Source organism: Mustela erminea, chromosome 12 (assembly GCF_009829155.1).
Source record: "Mustela erminea isolate mMusErm1 chromosome 12, mMusErm1.Pri, whole genome shotgun sequence".
Classification (NCBI taxonomy): Eukaryota; Metazoa; Chordata; class Mammalia; order Carnivora; family Mustelidae; genus Mustela; species Mustela erminea.
In genome coordinates this window covers 19,458,621-19,470,707 of record NC_045625.1, presented here as the reverse complement: position 1 = coordinate 19,470,707, position 12,087 = coordinate 19,458,621, and the positions used below count along the sequence as shown (strand labels likewise).

Sequence of the window (12,087 nt, the reverse complement as noted above, 5' to 3'; positions counted from 1 at the left end):
GGGCACGCTGTGCTGGGGTCACTGTCTCTCCCTAGTCCCTCGTGCTCTTTGGCACCGGCCTCACTGGGGGTCCAGTCTGTTCACTTCCTTCTCATTTTCTCTCATGCAGACACTGAAGCCACCTCAGGGGAGGGAGCCTCCCAAGGCAGTGAGTATTTCCCCCTTGTTCTTTCCCCCTCAGGACTGTCCTAAGGGGCCTGTGGGAGACAACTTGGCTGTGGTTCAGGCTTTGGGGCCAGAGGGTCTTCACATTGGAGGATGGAACCTCAGAGCAGCCTTTCCCAAATGTGTTCGCGGCACGCGTCCTGCAGAAGCTACCAGGTGTTTTGTCAGTAACGGGTTCTCTGGCCCGAGTTCTTGAGTTCCTGAGCCTTGAGTTCTGCCAAGATGAACATATTTCTTTGTCGTAGACTCCTCGGGGGCCCTCACGGGAAAACTCAGTGCTGGTGTTTGGGAAATGCTAGTTCAAGTCTTACCTCATGGGCACCCATGGGTGCTCCTCTCTGGGTGCCCAACCCCAGTCTGGGCTGCACAGGGCCTTGCCGTCTGAGGACCAGGTTCTGCTTGCCCTCCCCCAGATCGAAACCTATAGGCCTCAGAAAAGCCACATGGGCGTAGGCTGGGGTGGAACTTCTCCCCGCCCAACGAGCCTGAGCTCCACAACCCAGACTTTCCCCTCGCAGGTGTATCCCCAACAGAGCTGTGTGCCACATGTCCACCAAAAGATGGGAAGTGGATATTTTCTTTTTAAGATTTTATTAAAGAGCGTGCAAGCATTAGCAGTGGGAAGGGGCAGAGAGAAGCAGACTGTGCTGAGCAGGGAGCTGGATGCGGGGCTCGATCCCAGGATCCCAGGATCATGACCTGAGTTGAAGGCAGGTGCTCAACCAGTTGAGCCACCCAGCTGCCCGGGGGGCTAGCCTATTCTTAGCAGCACTGTTCGTAACAGCCCCAGACTGGAAACCACCCAAGTGCCCAGCGCTAAGTGAACGGACAAATCACTTGTGGTGTGCTCATGTGAAGCAGCAAAAAGGAAGGATGTACGGCTACTCCCAGCGACGTGGATTACACACAAACAGACCCGTTAGCCAAAGGAGCCCAGCACAAGAGCCCCTCCTCTAAGATCTCTGTACAGGAAGTACAAAATTGGGAAAGTGATTCATGCTAGCCTTGGGAAGGGGTTTCTGGGCACTGGTGACACAGGTGTTTCTGGTTTATGAAAATCGAAGTTGCTGAACAGCTTTCTGTCTCAGGGTCAGCAGACTTTTTTGTAGGGACCAGATAGTCAATATTTTAGACTTTGCAGGCCAGACATCTCTGTCCCCACCACTCAGCTCTGCCGTGTACCCCTGAACATAGTCAGAGATGATACAGAAGCAAACTTTGCACCAAAACAGAGGGTGGGCAGGCCGTGGTTTGTCAAACCCTTTTCTTCTTGCTGTAGAAGGTCTTTAAAAATAATAAATATGGGTCCCCCCCCCCCATATCCCAAACAAAGCCGATTGAGGACGTGTGTGGGTCAATGAAAGGCCTTAATTGTACTAGGTCCAAAAAGCATTTCTTCTGAGGCCCTTTCCGAGCCACTCTCTCCTTGGATTCCCGTATCACGTGAGAGGCAGGCGGGGCCGAGGCTCAGCTTCTGTGTTCTAGACATTCTGAGGCTCCGGCCTGACACCTGCCTGAGGACCCTGGCCAGGGGGCCGTGTAGGCCTGCCCCTCTTTCCTGAGCCCTGCCCCAGTCTGGCCTCTGGCTCCCTTCTCCTTCAGAAGCTTCCTTCTCACCCGGCTCCCGTGGTTTGCCTGTGGTCAGCCACACATGTAAAGATCTTCTCTATTTATCGTTTCTTCCTTGGCTATTCTGGGCCCCTGGCCTCTCGGGCAGCCCCTCAATGATCCATTGTGTTCCGTCTGGCTTCCTTGGCTCCCAGAGGATGTAGAGGACTCTCGTTGGGGTATTTTTAGTCTTTCCATCACTTTCGCCTTCCTGCCTAGGGAGTTTTCTCCCCATGGCCACTGTGCTTTATTTTGTTCTCAGTCGTGCATCCCCACCCTGACCCAAGCCAGCAGCGCCTGGTCAGAAGGCCTGGTGTCCTCGCACACCGGCCTCATGACAGGAGCCTGACCATGGAGTCCTGGAGCCAAAAGCATTGTGTCCAGAATACCAGATCCAGCCTACCCATTTCACAGATGAGGGCACTGAGTCCCAGAGAGAACTCCTGCAACTTGTTAGTGGTTCAGGTGGGCCTAGAAACCAGGCCTCCCTCCTTCTGGTCCAGAGTCTTTCATTTAGTTATTAGAAAAATTGTGCACTCTGAAAGGGAGGCCCATACCCACTCACCCATCTCTTAGCTGAGAAAATAAATGTTGACGCCACATCCGGTTCTCTTGCTGCTGTTACATTGATTCCCTTTTCAGAACAGTATTAGGTGCCATCTACCTAGTATCTGTTGTTTGTGAGGCATTGTCCTGGCTCATTCTTTATTCCAACTCTGGGAGATGAAGGGACCGTCATACCCATTTTGCAGATGACCGAGGTGCAGCAGTTAGGGAGCATGTCCAGCATTAGTCACACTGGTTGGTGGCCAAGCCAGGCTGGAGTCTGGCAGCCTGACCCCAGAGCCTGTCTCCTCGGACTGCTGCTCAGTGCTGTTCCTAGAGACGCTGAGCTCTCTTGGAGGCTCAGAAGTTGTGGTTTATTGACAGAAAAATCATTTTGCTTTTCTTCCTCTGGGGATAACTCTCTTGTCCTAATCTACTCCTGCCTTAGGTGGGCCCAGGAACGTGGTCCCCATGCACATTGAGAAGGAGGTGTGGGGTGGGATTCTGAGAACCCCTAACACTTACCGCTGAGAAGGAGGAGCAGGGTGACGGCACTTCTTGGTGGCAGAAAGCTGGGGGTTCTCGTTTTCTCGGAGGTGGTGGGGGGCGCTCTGTGAGCAGAGGTGAGACAAGTGCTCCCAGCAGCTGTGGAGGGCAACCAGCACTGGCCAGTGGGGGAGAGGCATTTCGGGGGCAGGGTCCTGTCCGGAGCCAGACCCTGGACAACCTTGACTTCTTCAGCTGTATTCCCTGGTATCCACCGCTGAGAGAGAATTCAGGTCTAGATGGGACATCATGGGGCATGAGGTGGTGGTTATGGTCTAGGCCGGATTGAAGCTGGAGCCAGGCTTGAAGCCTAGAATGGGCAGCCTGGAAGAGGCCGTGGAAGTCAGCTCATTACCACCCTCCCATCCCTCAGATAAGGAGGAGAAGAAGGGAAGCTGAATCTCGAGGTGGGGTCAGCACTTGCTGACAGTGTGGGTGAGGCAGAGCAGGACCAGGCCTCTCTTCCTCCAGCCCCGCCTCCCCCCCCCCCCCCCCCGCCCGGCTGGTTCACGGGTAGGCATGGGGGTGGCAGGACCCGGTCCCCAGGCCTTCAGGACTGTGTGTATTGACACTGCGTGCCTCTCTTGGACCAGTTCGTCTGTGTGGCCCTGGTACCTGACGGGACGTTGAGAGCCTGCAGGTATAGTGTGGAAGAGGTAGGGGGCAGAGGCAAGGAGAAGGCTGACGTCATTTGTGCCCCTAAGTTCAGCTAAGCAGGGACTAGAAACCTTCCTGTACAGTTGCCTGGCACTGCAGCCTCGGGATGGAGGTAGACCCATCAAATCCTGTCTTTGAGTGCTGGGGAGTAGAAGATGGGTAGGAAGGCTGGTGCCTCAGTCAGGAGCGCAAGGTGGCCTGTGCGGACCGAGAAAGGACACGTGCCCTGACTTCGCTGTGGCATGGAGTGAAGTGAATATTTGAATCTTGGTCATTCCTCACCCCACTCTGCGGCCTTGAGCAAGCCACTCCGTCCCCCTGGGCAGGGCCTCGTCAGGAAGATGGGGTTGAATGGGGCATCTCTAGATCTGCCCAAGGAATACACAGGGGAGGTCCATGCTGGTGCGGGCTGAGAGCAATGCCATGAGAGAGTCTGGCCTCAGAATTTGGATAGACCTGGGATCATCCAAACTCTGGCCCAGTGTTCGTTACCTCTTGCTGTATAAGTTTCCCGAGAACTGAATGATGTAAACAAATGCTGGTTTTCTCGGGTTATGTGGTCAGACCTCAGGTGTGGTTTTTCTGGGTCCTTCGGCTGTGGGTCTCCTGAGGCAGGGGAGGTATTGGTCAGGGCTAAGGCGCCTCTCAGGGCTCAGCCAGGGAAGGAGATGCTATCGCACTCCCGTGGCTGTCACTAGGCGGAGTCTTTCCCAAACTGGGGGGCTGAGGACCTCACCTTTCCCACCTGGCTCACACTCTGGGCAGCGAGACGGAGGTCACAGTCTTCTGTAAGTGAATCTCAGAAACGACATCCCATCGCTTTGTTGCATTCCCTTCATTAGAAGCAAGTCACCAGGCCCACCTGAGGCTCAGAGTATAGGGATCACGTCGGGTGTGAACGCCCGGAGGCCAGGGTCCTTGGGAAGCTGCCTACCACAGGCCCTCCTGGCTGTGGGGCTTGGGTTGGGTCCCTTCTGACCCTGCATCTACATGTGTGTTCAGGGGGTTACTGCTCAGTCACAAGGACTAATGGAGGAAAGGCAGAAGAAGTGCCTGGCCTGACCCCTTGCCCGTGCAGTGCCCAGGAAGTAGTGACTGCAGTGACAGTTACTCTCATGTAACCTCGAGAAGGGAGATGGGGCCCGGCCCTTAGGCACTTGGTTCTCACAGAGTGGGTTTGGGGGCTTGTTTGAAGGTGGTTTCCAAGCTCTCCTATCTCCTTGTGTAAAGAACCCCTAACACTCCCAGGAGTGTGATTATCCAGGGGGCACCAGTTGGGGCTGGTGTGGGCTGGTCCCATGTTGGTTCCTAAGGCAGATGAGCTAGCCCCCCCACCAAATCCCCATCCCATGTGACCGAAGCCCTGGTAACTGCTTGTGTCTTTCCATCCCCCACAGACAATTTCAGGTACACGTGTGACATCTGTGGGAAGAAGTACAAGTACTACAGCTGTTTCCAGGAGCACCGGGACCTGCACGCCGTGGATGGTGAGTCGGGCCCCTGGCTCCGAGGGAGGAGAGTCACGTGAGGAGGAGCGCCCATCCGTCCCCCATTCCCCACCCCCACCCCCCAGTGCCAGGGCTGCTCACCTGGCTCCTCCCAGCCCCCAGGTGTCCCCTCTCTGCTCCCACCCAGAGGAAGGTCAGGCAGCAGCCAAGACCACGAGGGAAGTGACCAACCCTCGAGGATTCTGGGAGAGAGAAGGTCCCCGTCATATTCCATATATTCTGATTAGGGTAGCCCAAGTGAAATTGCCATTTTTGTAGGTCAGAATTCGTCGAATTTCAGCAATTTCATATCGATGCATTTTACAATTTCATACTGAGTAGTCATATGCTCTGATGAAATTAAACCAGTTTTTTAAAATGAATGATGGTATTTTAGTGTCTTAGGTTATAGAGTTAGAAATTAGAACAATAAATTTAGGTAATTTATTTTTAGAATCTCAATCCCAGAAATAGGGTCTTGGACCTGGAAAGAGTGGAGGGGGCTCCTCCTCCAGCCCCGCACCCCGGCCTGTCACGGGCTGTGACAACCAGGCCCGGCTGCCCATTGCCACTGGCTTGTCCTTCTCATCCCCTCTTTGTCTCCTAACTGGTCTCTTCCTCGTTTTCTCCTGTCCTGGCCCCTTGAGTGGCTGCCAGCGATCCAGAAACTGGCTGGGCAGAGAGCCTGCCTGCCTCTGGGCTGGTCCCCAGCCCATGGGGAGGGCGAGGAATGGAGGCAGAAGCTGCATCCTGGTTGAGCTGTGCCTTCCTGTGGCCCCTGGTTTTCATGCTGGCCATGGTGCCTCTCCTGGGTCCCAGAGAGGCTGGGAGCATTGGGCAGAGGCCGCTGTGGACAGGGACTAACAGGGCTCCTGTTTCCTTCTTTCCTTCTGCGGCTGCTGCCTACCGCCTGGGCGCAGTGTTTAGTGTGGAAGGGGCCCCCGAGAATCGGGCAGGTAAGTCCTTGGTGACTGCCCACCTCCCTGTCCCTGGCTGGGCTCAGGGGACCTGGTTACCAGGGTGCTAAGGGCTATGTGTTCTCCCACAGACCCCTTCGAACAAGGCGTTGTGGCTACTGATGAGGTGAAGGAGGAACCCCCGGAACCATTCCAGAAAATCGGGCCAAGTATGCGGGCCTCTCTCTGGGGGTGGGCTAGGTGGGGGCCGGCTGAGGGGGGCGGGATGAGTCTTGCCATTGGAAGGGGGTGACCTCACTCATCCTGCAACAGTGCTACTGGCCAGTGACCACTGGCTTCCTTTACCTTACTTTGCCCACCTGTCAAATGGGCCAGTCTTAGGACTTCAGCTTTTGAGGAGCAGCAGAATAGCACAGGGTCAAGGTCAGGGCAGTGAATGTCACACACGCTTGGTGCCCTGGTGGTCTGTTAGCCGTCCTGAGCCTCGGCTCCTCACATGTCAATGAGGACTACATTACCCCGAAGGTTTGTTGGGGGATTAAATGAGATCGTGAATGTAAATCACCTATTAGCACAGTGCCTGGTACATAAGAGGTGCTCGGAAAATAACTCCTTTTGTCATCATCCGCCAGTGAAGGGGTTCATCGGCAAGTGTAGCTGTTCAAGGGAGCCACCTGGATAGTCTGTCCTTGTCCCATGAAACCCTTGAGGGCAGGAGCCACACCTGCTACCCGCCTGTTTTCGGGGCGCTGTGTGGAGTCGGGGGGGGGGGACATAGCAGTGGATGGAGCAGTCGTGGCCCTGCCCTTGGGTCCTTGGCCCAGGAAGGGGACAGTTAGGCAGTGTGCCCGACAGTTAGAGCATAACCTGCTTCACAGGGAGCCTTGGGAGCCGGGGATGGTGGGGTAGGCCCCTCTCCAGCCTTGGGAAGCGGGGAGGCTTCTGCGTTGGGGACCAGGGTGGAGAATGAGCCCTTTTGCATCACAGGGTGAAGGTAGGCGAGCAGCTTTTGTTCTGGGGAGTTGAGAGGCCAGTCAGTTTCTGAGTTGGGGCCTTCGAGAGCCTTGAACGCCAGAGGAAGGCATCTAGAATTCCTTCTGAGGGAGATGAGCTAGAGGGTTACCCCAAGTGGGGAAGGGACTTGGTCAGACTTACATTTGGTAAATCTTGGTTAGATTTACAAGTCTTTTTTGGCTGTTTCTAGAAGAATGGGTTAGGTGGAGTCAGCCAGTGAGAGGTGTCTGGTCGCCTTCAGCAACCCGCATTCCCCCTCCTCTCAGTTACCAAACAGCAAGAAGAGACCTTTGTGGACTCTGGCTCATTACAGTAAAGCTTCCAGGCAGCACTTCCCCCCAGCTGTCACCCTCATTCTCCCCGGGGAGCACAGCCCTTCCAGCCGTTCGTAGCATCATAATTATGAAAACAGAATTGGAATCAGGAGGCCTGGGTTTGAATGCGGGCATCACCCACTGACGAGCTCCTTATCCCCCTTCTGAGTGTCCTTTGACTCCTCTAAGTTGGGGACGAGAGCATCTCTCTGTTCTGTAGGGCCCGTGGAGGATACACATAGGAAGGGACTAGCCCAGCGCCCTGGCTTGTATTCTGGGTGTAACAGATGAGTGATGTTGTCAAGAAATGGCCAAGTGTGGGCGCTTCAGAGCATCCCATCCGTGAGCCCCAGCCCTACACTTAATACCAACATGACGTCCTACACGCTTTATAATCTTCCTAATCCACAGTTTCCTTAACTCGAGAATGGGCTGACGACGAGAAAACTCCCCTCTGAGGATGGTCGTGGGGAATGAATGAGGTTACATTTGCAAGGGAGTAGGTCTGGTCCTGAACACGTGCATGGAAGGCTTTAAAGAAGTAGTACCTGTTGCCCAGGAAGATAACGGAACTACATGCAGCTTGTTCTGTCAGTAACCGAGTTGGATCTGGGAGGAAGGGTCACACGCCATACGCAGGTGGGAATTGAACTGAGAAAATGGTACTGGGTTTGGCTCCCTACACGCCCCCAGCTAGACATTATGGGACCAAGATTGCTGGACTCGTGTGAACCTCTCCTGTTACACCTCAGGAGCTGCTTCATGAGATGAGAATGCTGCGTCTTGGGTTTCAAAAAGCCAAGGTCACAGAACCCCAGAAGTGACAAGGTGTAGAGTAAGCAGAGCCGTGAGAGGCACAGAGCCCCATGAAGGGACTTGGGAAGGGGAAAACCCCAGAAGCAGTGCGTGCTGGGAAGCACACCTCCCACCACCACGTGATCTGAACAGGGTACTTGGTGCTGCTGGAGCCATGACAGCAGAAGAATCCTTCTAGAAGAACACAGTTGGCCATAGGGGTCCTGCATGTCCGCCTGCTCTCCAGCTGCAAATCTGAGAATTAAACTGGGACTGTGGGCTGCCATGATAACTTACTGCCATGATAATGGGAGGCTCAAGAACAGTTTGCTCACATCTACTGAAAATAGTAAGTCTGGATCATCTGTAGTTTACTCGATTTTTATAGGTGGCCGAGGAAGAGTAACTTGAAAAAATTTTTAAATGAAAAGAAAAAGACCCCAAAGCATGAAACTAAAAATTCCACCTAACAAGACAGAAATTAGGAGACTCGGAGGGAAAGCATACCTCTGAAAATGACTTACTACAGAAATCTAGAAGAAAATTCTGTTTGACCACCGCAACCGAGTATAAGAAAATATGACTTCTGTCAGTCTGCTTGGACTATGGTAACAAACTTCCCAGACTGGATGGCTTAAACAGCTTTATTTCCTCACAGTTCTGGAGGCTGGAAGTCCAAGATCGAAGTGCCAACGTGGTCAGGTTCGAACCTTCTTCCTGACTTGGAGTTGGAGTTGGCCCGCGTCCGTCTGTGCCCCTCACGTGGTGGGAGACCGATGTAGGCCAGCTCCCCGGTGCCTCTTGTGACAAGGGCAGTAATCCAGGCCTGGGGGCCCCACCCTCGTGACCTCATCTCAGCCCAGTTACCCACCATGTCCAGACACCTTCACGTGGGGAAGTGGGGCATCAACAATTGACTTGGGGGGTTTTGGGGGGGCCACGGTTCAGTCTGTAGCATGACCCCTGTGAGAGAGGAGCCTGAAGTTGTCCGGTGACAAAGCAGCAAGGATAAAAGGAGGAGGCAGGGAAAAGAGTGAGGTGGAGGACTGCAGAGAAACAGAAAATGAAATTAAAATCTACATGGTACGTAGTAAAGACCAGAATTGATCTGTTGGAACAGTTGATCTGTTGGAATTAAATGAAATGGAATTAAATACGGGGAGGAGAAACCTGAACAGAGCAAAAGAACAAGGGGAAAACAAGCTAACTATGGAACCTGGGGAGCCAGTTCCAGGTAATTTTACTGGTGGGACAGAAGTAATACTCATACTAGATACAACAGAAGAAAAATGTGCTGAAGGCAGACCCACTATACTGATGTAAGGGTTCACCATGTGTCGGGGGTGACAGATGATTGGGCTATAATCTACCTCTGTATAAAAAGACCCATAACTCAACAGATGTTTGTGACTTCTTTAAACTATAAATATAAAGGAAAAAGTATGCAGGCATTTAGGTATAAGAAAAGCCAGTTTTTAACAGATGAATCCAAGGGGGACTTGTCTCAGACTTCCGTACAGCGCTAAATGCCAAAAGATACTGGAATACATTTTGAAAGGAAATGTAGATTACATCCTAAGAATTTTATATCTAGACTGATTGTAATTTATTAGTAAAGGGAGAAATGAGGGCTTGAAAAGACAGTTTTCCCCATGTACCCATCTTTAAAAAATTCATCAAGTACACCCCAGTTGTGAAGAATGAATTCGTAGCATAGGAGGACTTCTGGTCAGTGTTAAAACCAGATAAACTAGACATAAGTTTATTTATTTTATTTTTTTAGATGTATATCCTTAAAACTTTATTTATTTGAAAGAGAGAATGAGAGAGGGAGGGAGAGACGGCTTGAGAGAGGGGGTAGGATCAGAGGAAGAAGCAGACTCACTGCTGAGCAGGGAGCTGGATGTGGACTATCCCGGCACTCCAGGATCATGACCTGAGCCGAAGGCAGTCACTTAACCAACTAAGCCACCCATCCCTAGACATAAGTTTAAAGTGTTATGAATCTGGACACAAAATTGAATGCAGAAGACAAAGATCATTCTGCAGTATTAAAAACGATTTGTAAGAACACGCGAGAAGGAAGGAATAAGGGGAAGAATACGGTAGAGAAGGTTGAACCAGTCCTTCCCATTGCGTGGGCCCCAGACCAGCAGCAGCAGCAGCGCCATCTCCTGGAAGCTTATCAGAAATGTAAATTCTTAGACTCACCCTCGACCCTGGGAATCAGAGTTTCTGGGGTGAAGCCCAGCAATCTGTGTTGTAACCACCTTTCTAGATAATTCTTGAACCTGCCAAAGTTGGAGAAGCACAGAGTTAGGCTACCTTTCTTTATGATAATAGACTTGAAAATGTCATTTTCTGCTTAACGGTAATAGATGTATCTTACATGCTGTGTAAAACAAACAAAGGAGAATATTGGAAAATAATGGAATATCGGCAAATAATGGAAAGGCAGAGAAAAGATTTCATGCATCAAGCAGCTGCAAACTAAGGAAACAAACCCGGAAGGGTGGAACATGAGAAAAAAAAAAAGAAAGAAAGAAAGAAAGAAAACACAAAAGAAGTAAAACCAAGTCATTTATAGCTAGAAAACCAAATGGCCTCATCTCTTTTATTAGGGGACAGAGGTTCTCAAGTTAATTTAAAATAATGGTTTATTAGAGACCTAGCTCATTAATTCCCCATCTCTTTCTCAGGGAGCTCCCTCTTGCTTCCTTAACTAAATTGAATCCTCTTTTGGGATTTTCATAGCCCTATAAAAGTCTTCTTTAAGAACACCCATTGGGGTTGCAGTTTTAAGTTTGTGTCATATTTGATTTTTCGGTCTCCTCCTTCAGACTGTAAGCTCCTTGAAGGCTGGAGCCATGTTTCCTTTTTCTCAGCAGTTTGTGCTGGCCATCTACCAATGTATCTTTTTTAAATGAATTTTCCCAAGAAAATTTAGGGAAATGTTTCTAGGCGCATGCAAACAATGAGAAAGGAGGCTCTTAAAAATGATCAAAACCTAGTAAATAATGTCAGGCGAGCTAATACAACAGTATAATTAAGTATCTGAGCAGGGGTTCTTAAACTTTCCCATGCATCAGATTTTTCTACAGAGCCTGTTAAAACACAGATTCCTGGATCCCAGTCCTAGAACTTTTCTTTCATTATGTCTTGGATTAAGTCTTGAGAATTTGCATTTCTCACTGATTGTCGGACAATGCTAATGCTGGTCCAGGAACCTCATCTTTGAGAAGCACCGTTTTACAAATTGTATCGTGTTCTGAAGGTTACAGTTAGCAGTAACGATTTTGATCTCCTAAGCCTTATTTATATGCATCAGACAACATTGCATCTGAATATACAAAACAGATGTGGAAGCCCGACAGAGTGGAAGGATTGAGCACAGCCTTCAGTCTTCAATGGAGCAGGTGGGCAGATAGGATCCTACCGGGTTTGAGGAATACAATACAGTTGATCTCACAACTTTGAAACCTATGGACAGCAAATAGTAGATCTTTTCCAGTGTTCATGAATCAGTTATAAAAGTTATTGTTGAAAAAATTTTAAGTCCAGGGTGCCTGGGTGGCTCAGTGGGTTAAGCTGCTGCCTTCGGCTCAGGTCATGATCTCAGGGTCCTGGGATAGAGTTCCGCATCGGGCTCTCTGCTCAGCTCGGAGCCTGCTTCCTCCTCTCTCTCTCTCTCTCTCTGCCTGCCTCTCTGCCTACTTGTGATCTCTCTCTGTCAAATAAATTTAAAAAAAAAAATTAAAAAAAAAATTTTAAGTCCATATTGAGAGAGAGAAACCATACACAGAATTTTTAAAAATTGAGAAAAAATACTTGTAACCTGTAGAATGAAATCGTTGATGTCCTTCGTCTGTGGGGTTCTTGGCAATTAAAAGTAAATATACCTATGGAAACATTGACTGTGAACACAAATGGGAAAGTCACAAAAGGAAAAATACCGGTTAATGAAACATGAAAAATGGTCAGTTTCTTTAGAACTCAAACAAATGGAAAATGAAAGCAGCGGCGCCGTATAGTTCCTTC

General features: G+C 50.6%; 1 protein-coding gene across 15 annotated transcripts in view; it reads left to right on the top strand.

The window, feature by feature from the left end:
• Positions 1-12,087, top strand: part of ZNF618 (zinc finger protein 618) — a 208,585-nt gene that overhangs the window by 155,311 nt on the left and 41,187 nt on the right. For 14 of the 15 annotated variants that reach the window (XM_032306318.1, XM_032306327.1, XM_032306320.1 and 11 more), the window contains 4 exons: positions 110-148; positions 4,920-5,009; positions 5,930-5,965; positions 6,058-6,135. In XM_032306318.1, the coding sequence (XP_032162209.1) occupies positions 110-148; positions 4,920-5,009; positions 5,930-5,965; positions 6,058-6,135 (243 nt within the window). The remainder of the gene's footprint in view (positions 1-109; positions 149-4,919; positions 5,010-5,929; positions 5,966-6,057; positions 6,136-12,087) is intronic. The other variant, XM_032306313.1, reaches the window with a different exon arrangement.